The 23,025-nt window shown below is 39.7% G+C and overlaps 1 protein-coding gene across 1 annotated transcript in view; it reads right to left on the bottom strand.

Moving 5' to 3' along the window:
- Positions 1-23,025, bottom strand: part of WDR70 (WD repeat domain 70) — a 305,807-nt gene that overhangs the window by 10,317 nt on the left and 272,465 nt on the right. Inside the window, exons 14-17 of the mRNA XM_025923710.2 lie at positions 15,624-15,724; positions 13,890-13,969; positions 11,773-11,889; positions 9,347-9,509 (exon numbers count right to left, since the gene is read on the bottom strand). Of these exons, the coding sequence (XP_025779495.2) occupies positions 9,347-9,509; positions 11,773-11,889; positions 13,890-13,969; positions 15,624-15,724 (461 nt within the window). The remainder of the gene's footprint in view (positions 1-9,346; positions 9,510-11,772; positions 11,890-13,889; positions 13,970-15,623; positions 15,725-23,025) is intronic.

The raw sequence follows: 23,025 nt of genomic DNA, 5'->3' as shown, positions 1-23,025 counted from the left end.
CACTGACAGAAGTCAATTGCAGCGAAGAAAAACAACCAGACACACATTCTCAATTACAGTGACCTTTACGAAAAGATCCTTTTAAATATTAGCTTCCCTTCGAACACTTTGCCACTTGGCAGTAAACAGTATACTCTAGCAGGTGAACACAGGAGAAATAGCACTGCAATTCTGGCTAACGAATCACATGCCACAGACAGTGCCATGAACTTAGTTAGCATGCAATAAATGGAAGGTGACAAAATTGGGTGGAAGGAAGGAGATGGGAGCAAAACACAACAGCAGAAGGGTATATATCAAGAGAGAGCACAGTCCTCTGAAAAGCTCATGAGATTAGGGATGGAGAGAGCTGAAGTGCGGCTCCAGCTACAATCACTCTTGACTGCAAGCTTCAGTCTCCTCACATGTAGTGTAAAAGACATGACCTGTTCTCCCCACTTTACAGAGCTAATATTTAAACTAGCACATTATTCAACTGTAAATATAACTAAGTCACCTACAATGCAGGAAAGTATCATTTGTTAACGGTCACCAAAAAACAAAAAGAACTTTTGCTTCAATTAATTCTATTTAAAACTAAAAATCTGGATGAATGATTTCCCAAGAAAATACTAATTACTGAGCAGACTCAGAAGAGTAGGAAAATCCCAATAGAGTATTTATCATGAGGGGATGGAAAAGAAAGCCAAAAATTAAGAAATTGCTACTTAACCTCTCCTCCACAAAAGCACCAGGTTTTGACACTTTCACAGGAGAATTTTATCAACTCTTTACAGAGTAGATAGATTTAATGGTATTCAAAACAGTCTGAGAGTATACATAGAAAAAGCATACAAAATTTTTATGAACCCAGTTTGACACGTGACAAAGAACAAACCATAACTATGTTAGGGTCATACCAAAGAAACAAGGATAATTTAATATGAGGAAATTCAGTAATATAGTTCATTGTATTTCTTGATCAAAGTATAAAAGTCATATGATCACTTCCACAGAAATATAATAAACAAATCCAATAAAATTCAGCATCTCTTTCAGATAAACATACCTCTGGTCTTTGTATGGTGTTTTCTTTGCATGGGATGCTCTTCCCTTGGATATCTACACGGCTTACTCCCTCATTTCATTTAAGTCAAAAATCACTTAGCAGAGGTTTTACCCCAATCACCATAGCTAAAATATAGCACCCTTTTTGCTACATCCTCTTATCTCTATTTTAGTTTTATTCTTTGCACTAACTACCATCTAAAATTTATGGATTTATTTAGTGTCTGTCTCTGCCTACTTGAATATAAGTTCCATAAAAATTACTGTATCCCCATAACCTAGAACAGTACCTGACATATTACAGGTGTTCAATAAATCTTTATTGAATAAATAAATGGAAGAGAAAGATATGGATTCATCCTTAATGTCTTGCATGTGTGAGTTTTCAAAAGTTATGCTTCATGGAGATGTATCGTTAAATTGAACAATATGAAATTGCCAATATTTGACTTTTTTTCACCTACAAAAAGGCCAATTAGGTATTTTAACCTAATAGAGTCACTCCTGTTAAAGTTCAAGAAAAAGATGTGTGCAACCATGATATTATTTAATATTGTTCTGGCACTATTAGTCAATACATTAGATAACTTAAATTGGGAAACATCTATTCATAATAAAAACTCTCAACCAAGTAGGATTAGAGAGAATATACCTCAAAATTATAAAGGCCATATATGAAAACCCACAGCTAACATCACACTCAATGATGAAAACTGAGAGCCTTCTAAGATCAGGAATAAGACAAGGATGTCTACTCTTGCCACTTTTTTTTTTTTTTTACATTTTTTATTTTATTTTTGAGACAGAGACAGAGCATGAACAGGGAAGGGGCAGAGAGAGAGGGAGACACAGAATCTGAAACAGGCTCCAGGCTCTGAGCTGTCAGCACAGAGCCCGACGCGGGGGCTGTGAGATCATGACCTGAGCCGAAGTCGGATGCTTAACCGACCAAGCCACCCAGGCACCCCCACTCTTGCCACTTTTATCCAACATAATACTAAAGTCCAAGCCACAACAATCAGACGAGAAAAAGAAATGAGGCATCCATGGTGGTAAAGAAGAAGTTAAACCATCACCATTAGCAGATGACATTATACTACACATAAAAAATCCTAAAGACTCCACCAAAAACATATTAGAAGTAATAAATGAATTCAGTAAAGTTGCAGTACACAAAATTAATCCCCATAAGTTGTTAGTGTTTCTATACACAAATAAATAAAGTGCCAGAAAGAGAAATTAAGAAAGTAACACTTACAATTGCACCAAAAATAATAATATACCTAGAAATAAACTTAACCAAAGAGGTGAAAGAATGTACTCTGAAAACTATAAAACAATGATGAAAGAAATTGAAGATGACACAAACAAATGGAAAGATATTCCATGCTCATGGATTGGAAGAACAAACATTATTAAAATGTCCATATTACCCAAAGCAATCTACAAATACAATGTAATCCCTATCAAAATACCAACAATATTTTCTATAAATCTAGAACAAATAATCTCAAAATTTGTATGGAACCACAAAGACCCCGAATATCCAAAGCAATCCTGAGAAAAAAGAACAAAGATAGAGGTATCAGAACACCAGATCTTAAGATATACCACAAAGCTGTAGTAATCAAAACACCATGGCACTGGCACAAAAACAGACACATAGTTCAATGGAACAGACTAGAGAGCCCAGAAATAAACCCGCACTTCAATGCTCAATTAATCTATAGCAAATGAGGCAAGAATACACAGTGGGGAAAAGACAGTGTCTTCAATAAATGGTGTTGGAAAAACTGGATAGCTACAGGCAAAAAAATGAAATTGGACCACTTTCTACACACCCTACACACCATACACACACACACACACACACACACACACACACACACACACACACACCCCTCAAAATGGATTAAAGACCTAAATGTGAGACCCAAAACCACAAAAATCCTAGAAGAGAGCACTGGCAATAATTTCTGTGACATCAGTTGTAACATTTTTCTAGATATGTCTCCTAAGGCAAGAGAACAAAAGCAAAATAAACATGTGGGACTCCATCAAAATAAAATGCTTCTACACAGCAAAGGAAACCATCAACAAAACTAAATGACAACCTACCAAATAGAAGATATTTGCAAATAACCTATCCAATAAGGGGTTAATATTCAAAATATATACAGAGGAGTCATAAATTCAGCAGAAGAAAAGATTCTTTTTACAATGGCATAAAAATGTGAAAGATCTATTTAAAGAAAACTTAAAAATACTACTGAGAGGTAAAGAGATGTGACTAAGTAGAAAGACATACCCTGCTTTTGGTTTAAAAGAACCAATATTGTAGGGGCGCCTGGGTGGCTCAGTCAGTTGACCGACCGACTTCAGCTCAGGTCATGATCTCTCAGTCTGTGAGTTCGAGTCCGCGTCGGGCTCTGTGCTGACAGCTCAGAGCCTGGAGCCTGCTTCAGATTCTGTGTCTCCCTCTCACTCTGCCCCTCCCCCACTCCTGCTCTGTCTCTCTGTCTCAGAAATAAACATTAAAAAAAATTTTTTTAAAAAGAACCAATATTGTAAAACTATCTAAATTAATATATAATATAACTCAATTCCAGTAAAAATATTACCAAGAATTGAGGTGGGGGGAGGTGTTTCCTAGATAACTTAGAGTAAAGTCATGGATACCTATAAAAATAGAAAGTTTTTACTAAGAAGAATAATGAGAAGAATAATGTAGGAAGGCCTACAACAATGAAAAGTTTGGTGCTGCTACTTGAACAGACCAATTAATAGAACAGAAGAGAGAGCCCATAAATTGGCTAAAATTCATATGTAAGTGCAGTGTGTGTAACGATGTGATTTCAATTCAATGAGGAAAACTAGATCATCCAACTAAAAAGTGTTACAGCAACTGGCTAACCAAGAGGAAAAAATTAAACTGGAGCTCTGCTGTTGTAGGCTGGAAAAATAGTCCCTCCCAAAATATCCACCTTAAATCCCTGGGAGCTGTGAATATTACCTTATTTGGAAAAAAAGGTCTTTGCAGATGTGATTAAGGACTTTAAGATGAGGAGATGGTCCTGGATCATCTTGGGTGGGCCCCAAATGACATCAGAGGTATCCTTGTAAGACAGAAGAGGAAACCAACACAAAGCACAAGGCATTGCCAAGATGGAGAAGAGACTGGGGCAATGTGGCTACAAGCCCAGCTAGCAGGCAGCCTCCAGAAGCTAGCAGAGGCAGGGAACAAATTTTCCCCTAGAGCCTCTGTATGGAATGTGGCTCTGGTGACACCTTGATTTCACACTTCTGGCCTGCAGAACCGTGAGAGAATTAAGTTCTGTTTTTCAGGCCACCAAGTTTGTGGTAATTTGTTACAGTGGCCACAGTATACAAATATACCTTCCTCACTCCCTTCACTAAAATAATTTCAGGTGAACAGAAATTTAACTCTAAAAAATAATTTTAAAAATGGTGAAATAGAAAGATGGCAGAATCTGAAGAATTACCTTAGATGGGAAGCCTTCCTAACTAAAACAAAGCCCAAGAAGGAAAAAATTCCTAAAGGTGACTACATTAAAATAAATTTGATAGCACACTGCTCCAAATAGGTTTGTGTGTGTTTACACACAAAGTAAATTACTGAGGTATCTCTATAAATGTTGAACTAATACTGACCACTGATTATTGGGTGATATTAACAATGTATAATTTATAGGAGGGTGTCAAAGATCTTACTTACTATTGAAGAGAATGAGACACTGAGAAGATACCTTTTAGAACCTACTGGATAGTAAGTCCTTGCTAGAACCAAGGCCAGGGAGCTGGCCTTAGAATTTCCAGGTTATTGTTCTAACTTCTAACAGCTAATTACTTTGATGAAGGATCTAACTTTAATGTTGTATGTAATTTTCATGTCTGAGAGTTTAGGTAATACATGCACATAATGAACAAAACTTTCCAGCAGTGCTAACAGGCAGACTATGGAACTGCGAAGGCCCCTTTCACTTTCACACACACAACCCCATTCCTGTTCCTTTGTTCACTACTTAAAACATACCTACCACCTTCATTTCTTGGCTCTCCTCCCAGAGGGAGTCCAGGTATAGATGAACAGATATGTATATAGATACATCCACTGCTTAAAAACACGGGTAGACATCATGTTTTATAAGCTGGTTTCTGTTTTTGCTTGTAGGTTGGTTTTGTACTTAGGAGATTAGGCCACATCCATCCACATATATATCTAGCCCATTCTTTATACTTTCTTGATATCTTTCATTGTATGGATAGGCTATACTTTTCTAAAACAATACCCCATTGAAGGACATTTACATTGTTTTCAGTCTTTTGCTTTCCTACACAATACTGAGCTTAATATCTTTGGACATACATATTTGCCCACTTGTGCAAAACTTCCTGAAATACAGTTGCCAAGTCAAAGGGTATTTGCGTTTTAAATTTGTATAGATAGTGCCAAATTTTTCTGCAAATGATGCTCACTATGTTTAGCAAATTTTAAAACATGGCTCTGTTTATTCCTCTCTCCTCAGTTAATTTTTTTGTATGTTTCTAAACAAGTTTCTTTAAGTATAAAAAAAACCCTAATAGTAATAGAAAATAATGACCCCATTAAAAACTGAGTGTCAACAGAGGCACAATCTACAAGCTTATCTGACTGCCAATGATGCGTTGACATACATTAGCTTATACACATACAAATTCTATACAAAAGGCAGCTAAGTGTGCACTATTTAGTTGGCCAGCCTTGATATGACCCTCTTAGCTGCTGTAATATTATCCAACTAATGGTTCAGAGATGTTCCATCTGTACCGTCTGGTTATTAGTACACACTGTGAACCACCACCACTGACATGCCACAGTAAGGTCTGTTCTGCTACAACATGTACAGCAGAGGATGCAGTGCTCCCCCCCCCCACACCCCCAAAGGCCCTCAAATCTCTTTAGCATTTTTGTGTAGGGTGCTTTCACTCACAACAGCAGCACCTATCTTTGTCAGAGGGCTATCAGCAGGTTGCTAAAGCCCTGGAAAGCTGGTAGTACATGGGAATGTCTCCCCCCAACCCCACCTGCAGCCATTAGCAATAACCAATAGATACTGGGGTATAAATACTCCAGTTACCATGCCTCTGACCAGGGTCTCCAGGGTTACCCTGCAGAGCGAGCCAAAGTGACCCCCTTGAAACTGTGCTTGATACTCCCTTACTTGGTTTCATTACAGTTCTCCACTCTCCTCCTGGTTTTCTCTATGGACGCTTCCTAAAAAAATCACCTTTATATGAATCTTTTTCTCAGGTCGGCTTCTAAGAAACCCAAGCTATTGCTTCTTTTGGCTAAGATCAAGTGTAGTATCTGTTCTTATCAGTTTAAGAAATCCAAGCTAAAACAATGTGTTTTTTCTTTTATGCAAAATAGCTCATAATGATTAGCAGATAGGGAACTTATATTGCTATAACACGTACACTGATTTGGTTTATAAGTGATTTTTTTCCAGCACAGTAATGTTTTGAAAAGTGATCAGTGTCCAGCTTTCTCATAATTTAAGAGAAAACTTTAATATTATATAAAGACACCAAGAAAAAAACCTGACTATACCTCCAGCAATACAAAAATACATATGGCCAAGTTTATTTAATGTAGCTCTGTTAGAAATTGCAAAATACTGGAACACCCTAAATACCCACTCATAGGAGATAGCTGAATAAACTATGTGCCTCCCTACACTGGAGCACTATGCAGCTGTGGAAAAATGAGAAGGAGCTCTGGGAACCGATGTAGAGTGATCTCCAGGGCATAATCCTAAGTGAAAAATAGCAGAGCCCAAAAGGGTATTTATATTATGCTACCCTTCATGTGAGAAAGGAGAGGGTGTAAGAAAATACTCACAAATCTGTTCGTTTGTGCAAGAGACCTACAGGAAAGATAGGGCAGAAACTAAAGAGATTAATTACCTGCAGAGGTGGGTGGGGAAGAGACTGAGTGAGGCAGGCTATGGGCAAGAAAAACAAAGATGAACTGTGGCACATCTTGTGGTATCAGAAAGTAAGGAAGTGCTCAAAAAAATACAGGGATCTGTCAAAAGAGGACAGGAGTTATTCTGAAGGAGATTCTTTTAGCCAAAGTTGGAACAATTTGAGCAAAAACCTAAATAATGATAGTACTGAATTTTAACCCATAAAGTATTTTGAAGTCCACACTGATATAAAAAATACTTGAAAAATAAGTAAATGTGGGAGAAGGGACAATTCTTCCTTTTAGTAGAATTCCAATTAATAAATGTGGAAGAAACAGGGAAATAGAAAATCACCATGAGGCAAACACCACAGTAATAACTACTGCAGGCAAATCTACCCACGGATAATAAAATTAGAGAGCCAAAGTTTAAAGAGGGGCAGGATTTTCAGAGCTGTAAAATATCACCCCCAAATAATTTATTAACTCAAAATAATGACAGTAACTTACAGTGGAGAAACTTGGCAGGTATCACCTTAACCAGGTGACCAAGGTCAACCTCACCACCGATAAGACATACTGACATGACATTCTTGATATGATGAACCCAAAGGGATACAACATCAGCCCTGTATTAGGTTTGCCTAAAATACACAGTTTCATTCCAATTGTGTGAAATATCAGACAAATCTAAACTGAGAGACAAAATGTACAAAATAACAGACCAGTGTTCACCAAAAGTGTCAAAGTCATGAAAGACAAGAAAGACTGAGAAACTGTAAAGACTGGATGAGACTAGGGGCACCTGGGTGGCTCAGCTGGTTAAGCAACTGACTTTTGAAATCAGCTCGGAGTTTGATCTTGCAGTTTATGAGATGGAGCCCCGAGTCAGGCTCTGGGCTGACAGTGTGGAACCTCCTCGGGATTCTCTCTGTCCCTCCCTCTCTGCCCCTCTACCCAACTCTCTCAAAACAAATAAATAAACTTTAGAAAAAAAAAAGACTGCATGAGACTAGGGAGAAACAACTAAATGTAATATGGTGATATGGGACCCCTTACAGGATCCCTAGAGAGAGAAAGAATATCAGTGGATAAACTGGGGAAAATCAAGTAAGGTCTGTTGCTTCATCAATAATATTGTACCAATATTAATTTTTCTAGTTAATTCTAATTGCTAAATAGTTGTACTGTGGTTATGTAAGGTGTTAACATTAGGGTAAGTTGGGTGAAGAGTGTACATGAGCTCTTTGCAATTTTTCTGTAAGTCTAAAATTAGTTTAAAATGAAAAATTAATGGGGCGCCTGGGTGGCGCAGTCGGTTAAGCGTCCGACTTCAGCCAGGTCGCGATCTCGCGGTCCGGGAGTTCGAGCCCCGCGTCGGGCTCTGGGCTGATGGCTCAGAGCCTGGAGCCTGTTTCCGATTCTGTGTCTCCCTCTCTCTCTGCCCCTCCCCCATTCATGCTCTGTCTCTCTCTGTCCCAAAAAATAAATAAACGTTGAAAAAAAAAAAAAATTTAAAAAAAATAAAAAAAAAAAAATAAAAAAAAAAAAAATGAAAAATTAAGAACCCAAAATTCTACAATACTACCTTTCTTTTGTGTAAATTTATCTGTTTTAGTGGCTTTAAGAAACACTACAAGTTCATCCATGTTGAGCTATTTCAGGGAATCTGAGCAGGCAGGCTCTACTCTGTCTATGTACGTGTTACATACATAGTTCTGCAAATAAAAGAAGTCCTTAATGACAGACCTACAGACTGCTCCCCTTCATTTGCTTTTAACTCTCTTCAACTAAGATAATGCATATGGTGAGTTTCCTTTTTTTAGTCATAGATAGAATGGGCTTCATACAATGGGTTTCCACTGGGCTAAAACTGATGAAACTGACCTACTTTAAAAATTCACCATTTTAGGGGCGTCTGGGTGGCTCAGTTGGCTAAGTGTCTGACTTTGGCTCAGGTCATGATCTCACAGTTCATGGGTTCAAGCCCCATGTCAGGCTCTGTGCTGACAGCTTGGAGCCTGGAGCCTGATTCAGATACTGTGTCTTCCTCTCTTTCTGTTCCTCCCCCACTTGCACTCCGCCTCTCTCTCTCTCAAAAATAAATAAAGATTAAATTTCTTTTTCTTTTTTTTTTTTTTTTTTACCATTTTAAGAGTCCTAAGATACAAACAAATGCCTAGGTTCAGGACTATGAGTACCTGGCTTATTTTTCATGCTCAAGAATAGAACAAGAAATGGAGAGTTAGAACCTCAAAGCAGCCATTGTTACATTCTTTCCTATTCATTAAACATAATAATTTTTCTTATTTTAAAGGGTTGTTTTCTTACTTAGAATATGCTGGAGAAACCCAATATGGGTTGTCTTCGGCTGCTTTAGCATGCCGCAAAATGGCTTCCCGGGGATTGCTGTCATCAGTTTTGTCCAAAGCAATGTTCTTCACAATGTATGATGACAGAGTGCCCCCATGGGTTCCAACCCGGCCACCACGACCTGTTTCAAAGGAAAAAAACCAATCAGATAATGGAATGAGCATGACAGTATATATGTATACCTTGTATACACTGTACTTATCTGAAAAGGCTGAGAGTCCTTCAGTCCTGGCTTCCAAGGTGGCTGGTTACATGAGTAACAGAGTGAGGCCAGAACTTCACATTTACCCGATTTTTGGCATCCCCTATGGAATCAAGGTTTGGAGCACTCTGGGGCTTCTTCAGACCTTGGTTTGAGGTGCACAGATCTCAAGAATACTTCAGTATCATCCTTTCAGCTTTCACAACCAAAGTAGGAAATCACCAAACCTTAACTTTCCCATAACATTTTTAAATAGAAAGAGATGTTTTTTTGATGTGTTTTAGCTGTTTAACTTACATAGTGATACTAATGCAGCAGGAATTACAAATACTTTGCCATGAATATGCCTTAAAAACATTCCTCAGGCATGAACATTTGAAATTCAATTAATAAAAATAACCAATATTTGTTAGACACTATTTTAGCCTTAAACAAACACATCTTAGGGCTTGCCATCTTCCAGGTACCTTGTAGGAGAGAAAACAAGTAAGCTGAATACACTGATTCACGTTATTTTATGGTGCTGGAACTGCTCCAGTAGACAGAAAGCTCTGTAAGGGCAGGGATTTGTTAAGATCTGCTAGATCCTTAACAGCTAGCCTGGTGCCTGGTACTCAAAAATGTACGACATTTTAGGAAAAATTAAAAAACAAAACAAAACAAAAACGCATGAAGAGCCAAACTGTGCTAAAAAATTAATTCTATAAATCAAAATAAGAGACTAAATAAGGCAGGAAAGAATTCATTGGGAAAGGATTTGTGTGGCCAGTAACTATTACGGTACTTAGAGGAAGGAGAGAGCTCTTCAGGCTGAGGTGGTTGGGGAGGTCTTTGGGAAGAGGTAGATCCAATTTGCGAAAGCTCAGAAGGCAGAGGTCACTTTGAGTGAGCAGAATGGCTTAAGTACAAAAGTATAGAAAGAGGACAATTCAATCAATGGGCATTTGCAGGCAGAAATGAACCAACAGTCAGTCGTATCAGAAGATCAGAGTAGGAGAGAAGTGAGGTGGAATGCTCAGAAGTGAGGTTGAGTACACTAAGGAGAACCTTGATTCTCTGAAAATGCAAATGGAAGTGGGAAGCTTATGAAATTTGGGGGCAGTAGCAACATGAAAGCCAGAGGAGTTGGGGCGCTGGGGTGGCTCAGTTGGTTAAGCACCTGGCTTTGGTTCAGGTCATGATCTCATGGTTTCATGAGTTCAAGCCCTGCATCAGGCTCTGCGCTGACAGCTCACGCTGTCTCTGTCTCTCTCAAAATAAATAAACTTAAAAAAAATTTTTTTAAAAAGAAAAAAAAGAAAGCCAGAGAAATTGTAAATAAAAGCTGTGTATAAGATGGATGGAGGCAGGGTTGGGAGCAGAGAGAGAGAGACTGACTTGAGATAAGATGCCTAGTTAGAAGGGCTTTTCAATAATCCATGTAAGAATACTATTTGGGAACTTTGATTAGAATGGTGGCAGGGAAAATGAAAACAAAAAAAAGTTAAGATAGAGATGTGAAATGTTTCCAAAGCTGAAGGTGCAGGCCAAACAGATGTAGGCCCACAGCTGAGGTTCAAGACGAATGAACAAGTTAAAAGCTATATATAGGCTTAGGAGCCTAAGACAAGGGAAACCACACAAGCGATAGCTAGTAAAATGGGATTCCAGTAGAGGCATGTGTTCATGATAGCCAACACTGTCTTGCTTTCTTCTGGTACCTATTTTCGTAAAAACTCTAAGGACCTTTATTCATCTTGTAGGGGAATGGGCAGCTCCATTATATCAACAAAGAACTCAGTGATTGTAACTTTTTGCCTTATGTGAAACCTAATCCAGTCTGGATTCTAGTTAAAGTACCCAAATGTTGTATATGAAGCCAATATTGAGAGCAGTGGTTTTATCACCAGGTTCTAGGAGCCCCAAAGTACTACCAAGGTCACCTAAAAGAGCTCAAGTTAGACAGCAAGCAGAGAGGGCTCTAGGCTTCCTCTCCATTTTTATCAGTCTTATGCATCAGGATTCTGCATCAGATCTTTAAACAAAAAGTTGCTAAAAAGAAAATATCTAAAAACCACCATGTGGTAAAATCTCTCTGAAGACAAAGCAGCATCCAGGCAGAAAGCATCTTTCCAATTCTATACCAGTGACCCCACCCGGCCCCTCACCCCCCTCTGCAGATCACAGGTTAGACCACAGTCACCTGGGCCTGCTACAGGAGGTTCAGGTTTATGAGACTTCAGGGGATCCAGTCTGTCCTTCTCCAGCTGTTTCCTTGTACTCCGTTGGCGGGGCTCACGGAACATAGGCAAGGCATGAGCTACGAGAAGTCACAATTGAAAAATTTTATTATAATAATAACCCTTCCATCCCAAAACATAGCTGAAGCATGACTAACTAAAAGATGACATGGAAGTCATAATGACAGCCTTAATCTAATAATAAAAGACAGTCTTACTGTAACCAATTAGCCAATTTTGTTGGAGACCAGACTCATTGTTCACCTCTGCTGGCAACTAACGCCACTCAGGAAATACTGTCAAACACTGTCACGGAGACACCAGTGAGGCTCCCCATCTCCCAAACCACGGGTAGCAGTTAAACTTAATTTCTGTGGTTTTGAAAAGAAACACTTAATGGGACTGCTTATTTTTTCTTGTAGGACCCAAATGTGAATAATGCCAACAGCTTGCCTGTCAGCCCTGAAGTTTCCTTAGATGCCTCATAAACACTGGAATCACTTCACACGTTTCTGAAATGTGACCACCTCTCAGGAGGAGTTGACAACACTGAGTAACCGGAAGGGAGGAGCACTTAGCCCACTAAGTGGGATAAAGATTGCCTTGAATGCATGGAGGTGCCTGAATCACCTGGCATGGTGACTTGATGGGGACTTTTCCCTACTTCTATATGGTGGACAAAACAAAAGAATAAGAATCAAAGCAGTATTTGTCCCATTGCTATTGGTTGCTCACTCAATGTCAGAATTAAATTTCATAATATAAAACAGTATATAAATGTAAAAGGGTAACAGTGATATTCTGCGGGACAGCAAGAGGGTTATCGGGGGGAAAGTTAAGTAATGATCTTTTTCTTGACCAAAAAATATACCAGAATTATTTCTTTGGATCCTTACATGCTGAGTAAAACCTCTTTTAAAATAGAAAAAAATTTTTCCACAGGAGTGGGGAAGAGAAGGTAATGGGTTAATAGAGGTTCAAAGGGAATTTATAATATGAATGACAGAAATGTCTAAAATACCTAAAAAATTCTTCTAGTATCCCCCTACCCCTACCACCAGCTGGGGTCAGGACCATCTCCCTCACCAGTAAAACATGCCTGCCTTGAGTCAGGGGAGCTGAGAAACACAGTCACTAGTCACTCTGTTGGGCAACACGACACAACAGTATTTTTAGGAGGGGGAAAAATAGCTTTTCACTTCAAACGACTGGAGGAATTTAAGTAGGCCGCGTGTAATTACATGAGCTAGACTGGTTGTGACACCGACTTTAACACTTCTACTCTTGCAAAAAGTGCCATGGGATCTCCTTACTGATCGTAAGCTCCAAGGGACTTGGTCTTACAGGAGACCCACCACCAGAGAGAAAACCCAGCAGTACAGCGCCCCCTGGGCTTTAGATGGAGACCCCGGTAAAGTCCACAGAGCATCAGCTCATCACAATTGCTACTGCATCCAAGACGTCCTTCCTAGACACTAGTGGTGACAGATCTGAGGCTGTGGCTCTGGGAAAGACAAATCTGTCAGATTAACAAGGTTGTGTGACAAACCGGACAGAAGCTACTTATTCTGGTAAGATTTCTGGTGCCCACAGTAGTTCATTTTGTATCTAAATGTCTCTGGATCTATCACATGGTCACGGAGTCTCAGAGGGAGCTGACGGAGACCCTTTGCCTAGTCTCCTCACTCTGCTGATAACGTTCAGTTGTTCAACATCATACTGCAAGTCAGTAGTAAAACTGGACAAATCCAGGTCTCCTGATTCCAAGGCCAGCACTCTTTCTTGTTTATTCTTAGAACAGATTGTTATTCTTTAAAAGGCTGCTATGGAGTAATGCATTAGGCTCAAATAGGCTTTTCCCTTTTGGGTTGAAAGTTACATGAAATTACCCTGTCTCTGTGATGAGTCACAGAAGCTAAAGCAGTTAGCTGTTACATGACTCGCAGTTCTGTCCACATGATACTTTGTAATATATGCCTGGACTGTGAAAACTTTTTCTGTCTCTAAAGCCATGAGATCAACACCACATTACAGTAGAAGAGAGAGAGAAGACGATGGAGAGACCATGCTAACAACTTACGGGTGATGATGTAGTCCTGGGTTAGAGTCTCGGCTTGTTTCGCCTTCCGCTGGGTTTTAACCACACATAATTTTGCTCCCCTGGGGTGGGTAAGAGCACATTATTTTCTTTACTTGGTCTTACAAACAGAAAGTCATGTCAAAAACATTAGATACTTTCAGGAACACACTCTGTGCACACCATCTCGCCATGTCCTTGACTTTCTAAGGGATGGCAAAAGATGGGGCCTTGGTGATAAGGGATTAAATTTATGGGAAAGCAAGTCTGTCAGTCAGTGGTTACCACTGAGGGAAAGGGTTGGAGAGGTAATCAGGCAACAGAACACTAGTTTAAAAAATCTGTAGAAATAACCCAAAGATGTAAGTGAAAGAGATACAAGTAAAATTAACCAGTCTTTTCACCCTGAAGGTCACACGGTTCAAATATTAGTTTATGTCTCATATGAAAGCAACCTGGGTGGTCTCCACCCCAAGTGGCATTCGTCCACATCTCTAATGTAAGAGTACGAGTGTCTGGAACTGAGTTGGCTTGGCAGTGTTGTCACGGGGCTACTGCCCAAGAATGCGTGGGGTTAACCAAAAGTTTGATTAGGACATTTCACTTCTTCTTTAGCAATAATGAGCTATCCCTCTCAGGAAGCAAATACAAATAAAAAAATTTCTTAAAGATTCCACACATAGAAGCTTCCAAATGGGTGCTATCAAATGGGGCTCATCATTTTCTCAAATGAAACAGACTCTCTCTCTCTCTCTCTCATTCTAATTACATTAGCATTTTCAATTCCTTTATTAAAAAACAAACAAAATCCTGTTTGTTCTTAAACACAATAAAAACTTTATTTTACAGGGCAAGAGTTCCAATGCTAGTGCACAAAGTTCCAAGGGAAGACCGACTGTCTGCTTCTATTTCTACCCAAACGAATTATAGCAATGCATATTCATTAACAGAGGATGAGTTTCCTTTCCTCAAAAAGGATGTGGGACCCAAAATAGGTTTATGGAGGACCCCAAAGAATTTAGCATGTGAACTTTAATACTAGCTGACCAAGGCTCCCTCTAAAGAAAGAGCTAACCAAGCATCGTACCTTAACAGAGACAAACAAAAACATCCTTTTTTGGGGGGTGGTGACAAATGTCCGCCTTTGTGCCCAAAGAAAATGAACACAATTGAGGAACTGGTTGAGCCTCCAGTGAAGTTTTCAGACTTTTGAAACACATTGGTATATTTAAGTCTAACATTTGGGGTGGGCATGGGATCGAAGAGGAAACAATTTGTGCTGTCCCCTTCTGCTGGCAGAGAACAACCCCACACATCCAAACTGCTACCTGATAAAAGCCCAAACAGAAAGGGAACAAAACAGACTAGCTGTTTCCATTTCCTGTGAGGGGTGAGTTCCCTGCTTTGTTAATCCTCTACATGTATCACAGCTAATGCCATGTCCAGGGTGGTATGCAAAGTGGGCAGGACTTTTCCCCCCTTTGCACTCAACATTTCAGCTAAAGGACTGCAAATCCCCAGGAAACTTTCACTTTGAATTCTGTATGGATCAAGGGCAATATCCAAATCCTCTTTAAAGTACAATACCAGGAGTTTGAGGCTTTACTCTGTGCCAGCTGCATTTTCTAAAAGGGTGGATCCCCATCAAAGGGGGCAATAAGTAAAAGCAGGGTAGGAAAAGAAACCCTCCCCCCAGTTGTTGTCATCCATCTAAAACAGGCAAGACCCTTGAAATACCTCTGACTCTTGTTGGGGTCATAATACACTTTAGCCAATCCATTTCCAGTTCCTACCATGATCTGGTTCAGCTTTGGATGCCACAGGCAGCGGACAACACTCTGAAAAGGAAAGGCATGGTAATCAACTAAAGAAGCCAAGTAAAAACGGGAAAAGTCCCGCTGGTGCTTTGATGGCTAGAGTCAGTTTACTAAACTGAATATCATCCTGATGGTTACCCGTAATTTTTAGGACATTCTCCTCTAAACTATAAGGCTGTGTCCCCGAGGTTCAGTTCTATTCCATCACTTGTTATCTGTGTGATACCCTTTAAAGATGAACAAGTTGTTCCTTCCGACACCCCTCCTCTCATTTCTTGATAACCTTGCAACCACAAGGTTAGGCTTCCCCAGCTCCAGTGCCATGTGAAGCTGGCATCTCGGAATGCTGAACCCACATAACTCAGTTCTGCTTACCACTGAAGCAGATTTAGATCTCAGTGTTTCATGTTTTTATACACACAATATGTCCCTCTGGACAGCAGATTGAAGCCAGGTGGTTATTGTTTTTAGTTCACAAAGATCCAAATCTCATAAAGCTTTTTCAGGAACAACACATATTTGCAGGCATTGAATAATATCTCCCTATCTATGAGATAAACCAGCAGGACAATAGCAGAAGTAAAACAGAGACACGGCATACAAAGACTTGACATTAACCTGAATGAAAAGCTATTTAAGAGAAGGTCCACTGGAAGTTACGATCCTTTGAATTCATTACTGGTAAGGAAAATAAGTGGTGCCCTGGGGTCAAAAAGAATGAGTTCTCAGTGAGAACTACAACCTGTTTTTAATTTCTGTCTGTAGTAAGAGGGCCGAGGTGGGAGGTTTAGCAGGGGGGAAATGATGAAGAGGGGTGGGGGAAGATGAAGCTAAAATTGGTAGGCAGAAACACCATGTGCTAGGTTCTGTGGATCTCATTCTGATAGAACAAGTAATGAGTGGAAACATCAATTCAAGATTTATTTAGAACCATCATGAGCCAAGCAACGCGCAAGGACTAAGAAAAAAGGGTACAATTAGATACTGCTATTTTAGGTTCTAATAGTAAAATGAAAACCATGGCATCCTGGTCTCCCAAATCTCTCTCGGGCTGAGTCTCTCTGGTTTCCTCTCCCTAACCATCCTGCTCCTTTGTTAAGACAGAGTATCTGTGAATCTCCTCAATCCCTTTTGATAGAAATCCTGGCTCCCCACCTGCCTGGCAAAAAGTATGCATACAGTTATTCGGCTACAAATGCTTCTCTGAGATTCCTGAGGAACTTAAGAGGAAATGTAAGAGTCTGCAGGACTTCGAATTCATGTCTGATAATACTCTTTAAGAGCGGTTCTTAAGCTCTGCACCACTGAAGACAGCTGAGATGTTCTGCTGAGAAAATAAAATCAGAGTGGCTGTTTTTTCCTGGTTGGTAGGCAGTAAAATGAAGTTAAAAGGGCAGGTTTTTACAATTTTAGGTTTTCTTTCCACAACTTTTCTTAAATCTATGGTGCCTGCTACCCAGTGTCTACCAGCAAGTGCTAAAAGATGATAAACATACAATAGTGAGTATTAATAAAAAAAAAATCAGAAACAGTAAGCATCTTATATATAGAATGGCTTCTGGGGGAGGGTTGTCATTTTGTACACATGTCTGTGAAACCCACTTGATAATGTATGACTGTAAAAGACACATTCTATCTAACAAAACTGTGCTTGGTTGGTAAGATGGAATTAAGTATATCAACAGTTCATGGTCTACAAAGCACAGCCTGACTTACAGGTGCTCTGCCACTGAGATTAATTTGAGAACCAGGCCTTGACCACTGCAAATTTCCAGGTCATGGCCAGGTGCACGGAAACATGAGAAAAGTCACAAACATAACTTCATAAACCCTACCAAGAATAAGTTCATCCAAGTCAATACTCACCCTCATGTCACCGCTTATATGTCATCATGCGAAGACTGCCCCTTTTAAAACTGTACCCCACAACTGTGCTTACTCTGCTTTTTCATGTTTCTAAAACATGTTCCACCTTTTAACATAATATATAATTTGTCGTTAATTTTGCTTATTATCTGCCTCCCCAGTGTGAACATAGTTTGCACACAGGCAGAGATCTTGGTGTGTTTCGGGTGGGAGTGTTTCCCAAATGCCCAGTTTAGTGTGTGGTGCTCAATAAATATTTGTTGAAGGAATGAATTAAAAGTTACAGTTCACCCAAGCCTAAATGGACTGCTTTGCTAAGTGGAGTTAGAGACGATTTTCAAGTTAAAATCGTTACTACCTATGGAGAACAATTTTATTTCTCTAGATCATTATTATACTCAAATATCCTACAAACAAAGTAGGGTTCGTTTCCTCCCAGTGTGGTCCTAAATAAAGGGATGTGCATGAACCAGAGAGCGAGAGAAGATAGTAAGAGGGACTTTCAAGGGCCCTCCGAAATCCCAGCCACCTACAGATGGCCCCAGGAGAGTCTTAAGGACATAGTATTAAAGGTATTTCTCTTCCTTGGTTCTCTAGAAGTCTGGCTAAGCAGTGTAAGATTACTGGTTCTCAAATATGTTTTCAAGTGAGCAGGGTGCAGAATTGGAGAAGATCCACAGTGTAGGCCTGGTAAATTCCAAGACACCCAGCCAAATAGGCAGTTTCCAGGGGCAGCAGGTTACCGTTACTCTCTCCCTCTACGCTGAGGGTGTAAATGTTAGAGAGAGGCAACTGCCCAGGCCAACAGACCAATGTCTGATTGCTTTCTAGGGAGTCCAAAGTCAGGGCACTGCACCTCTATTCCTGTTCACCTCCTCTACCCTCTACAGCTCTTAGACGCACACATGGCTGGTCAGCATAAACGCTCAGGGAGAAGCACATTTACCCTCCTTTTCACATGGAAGCAGGGAGAATGCAAATAAGACCCGCTGAACTAAACAGTCATTCCAGAGCTCCATCCATTGTGGCGATGAGTCACCAAAGCAGCCAATGAGGGCTCTGCGAGCAGTCTAACTTAGGCAAAGGATACTTAAGGCTCAATTACCCTAAGACTGGTTATTAATCAAATACTACAGGGATTCCAAAACATGGAATGAAGAAACAGAATTCAAAGTCAAAGGTGGGTGGGCCTTTTCTGTTTATTAATATTTATTGTGTGTGTTTAGCTAACCTTTGTAAACTTTGCAGCTAATGCGGCTCCACACTTTGTCCTGTCAAGGAAATGCATCTTAGAGCAGAGAGCTGGCCATCTGCCAAACCAAACAATCCCTGAGACAGCGGCAGGGCTGGGGAGCAAGCCGAGCTGCCACGCTGCTAACTTGTCAAACATACATACCGGGCTTTACTTAACAACAATGGGACACGTGCCTGCTAGAAACCCAACGAACTATCAGAAGACAGATGAGCTATAGTTACTTAAAGAGAGTGCATTCAATCAAGCAACCATCCACCCAAGACTTCCTTCGTCCTCTGGCCTGGAGGAGGTGCTTCTGTGGCTGGGGGTTGACACAGTTAGACTGACAGATTTCCTGAGCAATGCAGCAAACATAGGGTACATAACATGTCTGAATGGCAGGACCAGAGAAGAATATGGCACGAGAGCTACAAGGATCCAAGGAAAAGCCTTCACACCGTATCATGAGATTCAAATGGCGGAAGACTACTATAGTGCAAAGAACTAGATTCTGAAAATAGTCTGCATCTTTTAATATACTGATTTGCTTAATTAAATTAATAAAGCATTTTATTCTCACACTAATCTACTTCATCCTACCAAAACAATGCAGGTCCACTATGGCCTCCTCTAGCTACCTAAGCTGAACTCCATTTTAACATAAAATTAGGTTCAGTCTTGAAAGCTTACCTTCATTTTAGCATTATAATTTGGTAGTGCAGAGTAACCACAATCTGCCCCAAAGGTACTTAACTCTAGCAGCAGCCAGAAAGAGACGGTACTAGGGCTGGAGATCATAAACAAGATGACAGGAAGGAGGTACGAGACTAATGTGCTTAATACAGAGATCTTTCTTCTCCGCAGGGACCAAAGGAAAAAGAGGGCGGTGGGCTGGGGAGAAAAAGAGCACTGTGTACAAATAGCAGTATCAATATTCCAAAACAGGAATTTCGGAATTACCCCTCAGCAAAAATAAAAAGGCCACAAAAAATTCCAAATAATTTATTTCTGTGGTTTTTCTGGTTTACTTTAAGCAAAATCATGGAAGCAAATAAAGACAGGAGAAGGAAACCAATGAGAGAAATGAATTTATATTTAAGGACATGGTGGGAAGGGAACTACTAAGTATCTGGAACTTTATATTATTTAAAGTAATTGAATCCTTGCAACAATACTACAAAATTAGTAACGTCAGTCTCATTTCACAAGAACAAGAAACGGAGGCTTGTAGGAGGGTGTGTGACTTTCCTAAGGCCACATAACTTGTAGAGAGAGGAGCTGGGATCAGTGGGGAGGTTTTCTCAACTCCAGTGCTCATTTCCTGATACTACTTAATTATGCAAAGTCCTATTTTAGAAGATGGGGAGGAAGGGCTGTGGGAGATTTGAAATCATTCCCAAACCCACCTCAGCCAGAAGTAGAAATCTTAGCAAGTTTATATTAAAAAGCAGATGGTATAACTAAAATCATAAAGGAAAAGGCCCACTACTACCCAGGTCATAAATGTTAGTATAAAAGAAATCAATGCCTGTGTAATATCTGAGGCATCTGTAATACACATATCTAAACACACCCTTATTCTACTTTACATGCTAAAAGAAGCCTAACATCCTTCATAATTTTATATCTTAAACATGATTATGATGAAACACACTTCCTGATCCTTCCCAGCTGCTGACCCACACTGTAAACCAAACTCCATCTGGTTTTTTCATGTTTGGTTTTTGTCACATAGTACACGAATGGATAAGTTAACTAGCGATCCTTTGGGAGAGCAAGCATTTTTCAGAATTTTCAAATAAGGAGGCTTACACCTGTCTATGAAGGAGACGGTCCAATTGTTTTGCAGACCTGTGCAGTGGCAGCCTTGTAGTCATGGACATCCTCGGGAATACCCAGTGCATTTGAGTGGCTGCTTGGGCGCTGATTCCCAAGGCTAAGATCACAGATCAAGATGAGTCCAAAATAAACAAAAAGCAGATGAAAATGGAAAAATACTGGAGAAAGAACTTTCTTCAAATTTCACTCACCCAAGGTTTATTTCACAGAAAGAAAAACTGCTTTCTAAATTAAAATACTGAACCACAGAGGTAGAAGAGTAAGATGGGAATTCTTTATACTTTTCTAGGCTGTTTGTCCTGTCCTGCCAAAGCTCTGCTTTTCCCAAACTTGGATTATTCTGCAGTATGCATGGACCATGGGGCTCGACCTCATCCCTCTGAAGTTCAGAAAGCAAACCTGGCGAATAAGCCTCAGTCTCCAATAAATACAACTCTTCAACACCCACCTGATCTCCATGGAGACATCCCTCAAATGGAAAAAATTAAGACAGACATTTTCTCTGCTCTTCTAAGTCCACACCTATCCTTTTTTTCCTCCTCCAACTCCAAGGAAGACCTACCATGAAGGCCAGACATGTACCAACTGTCACTCTCTGCTGGAAATCTTCTCAACATTCCCCCCTTCCCTGCCCCAAATAATTTTCTGATAACCCAGATAGCATCTCAATGGTGAAAAGAAAAAAAAGGTCACACCATTTTTATAGATGTAGGGTTTGCTGCAGAAAAACCAAACAAGGAAAATGTTGCTCTATACCTGCCATAAATATCTGATAAAAATGTACAGATTATGCCTTTTAAAAACCAGCACCCAATTATCGAATTAATTCTCAACAAACCCATGAAAAATTCATTTATTAAAATCTTTTCATTTTCAGCCTATGCTCTAAAATTAAGGTAACTGTTAAAGTAGCAAAAATATGAAAACCTGGTAGTTGTCCTTGGCACTAAATGAATCACATCTGTATCTGATAATAAAAATGCCTAAAGAATGTCATCACAAGAAAAAGTTCTCAGAGAAAACGGAAGGTCTCTTGGGTAAGAAAATTAAATACAATTTTCTTCGTCTAATTCAAAACACTAATGTTAGTTCGCTCCAATCCACTTATTTGAGAAGAATTTATAAAGGCAAAGAAAGCACAAATAATGACTGAAGAAAACTGGTAATTACTCTTATTAACAACATTCTCGGAGCAGGAAATGGGAGGCTGGAAGCTGGAGTCCACAAGATGAGTGACACCTGTGGTGAAGCCCACCAGGCAAATATCCCAGCGGTCCCACACCACAGTGATCCACATAGAAGCAGCACTTATTGGAGGCACAGTCCCACAATTCTGGCAGAGCTTCCCACTGGTGGGCACAGGATAGTTCCAGGTGTGCTGAAACAGGGAGCTCCTCGGGACTGAAATGGGCCTAGGGCATGAGAGCCTTAGGCAAATCAGTTCCAGCAAAGAGGAGCCTTATCTGTTCATACCACACATTATCATTATAGGCACCAGGTTGAGAAAAAGCTTCCAAAGCACTACCTAATGCCATGTCTCTCACTCTAATCTACACAGACCGAGGACTCTTTATCCTTCTTCATTTATGAAGAGTTAGAGATGGCCAAGGCCGTACATGAAAAACCCACAGCTAACATCATATTCAGTGGTGAAAAACTGAGAGAAAAAAGAGAAAATGGTGAAAATTCAGTGGTGAAAAATTCAGTGGTGAAAAAAAAAAGAGAAAATCTTTCTCCTAAGATCAGGAACAAGATAAAAATGTCCACTCTCACCATTTTTATTGAACATAGTACTGGAAGTCCTAGCTATAGCAATCAGACAAGAAAAAGAAATAAAAGGCATCCACATTGGTAAGGAAAAAGTAAAACTTTTCTATTTGCAGATCACGTGACATTATATATAGAAATCTCTAAAGACCACCAAAAAACTATTAGAACTAACAAATGAATTTGGTAAGGTCACAGGAAACAAAATCAATATACAGAAATCCATCACATTCCTATACACTAATAATAAAGTGGCAGAAAGAGAAATTAAGAAAACAATCTCATTTAAATTGCACCCAAAATAACAAATTACCTAGAAATAAGCTTAACCAAAGAGGGGAAAGACCTTTATTCTGAAGTAAAAAACAGTGATGAAAGAAATTAAAGATGACACAAACAAATGGTAAGATGTTCCATGCTCATGGAGTGGAAGAAAAAACATTGTTAAAATGTCCACATTACCTAAAGCAATCTATGGATTTAATGCAATCCCTATCAAAACACCAACAGCATTCTTCACAGAACTAGAACAAAGAATTCTTAAAATGTGTATGGAACCACCAAAGACCCCAGATAGCCAAAGCAATCTTGAAAAAGAGGAACAAAACCGGAGGTA

The sequence above is a fragment of the Puma concolor genome, chromosome A1, assembly GCF_028749965.1.
Source record: "Puma concolor isolate L17-30 chromosome A1, mPumCon1.1.hap2, whole genome shotgun sequence".
NCBI classification, from domain to species: domain Eukaryota; kingdom Metazoa; phylum Chordata; class Mammalia; order Carnivora; family Felidae; genus Puma; species Puma concolor.
Note: the sequence above shows the minus strand (reverse complement) of the source record. Positions and strands in the feature narration are given on the sequence as shown.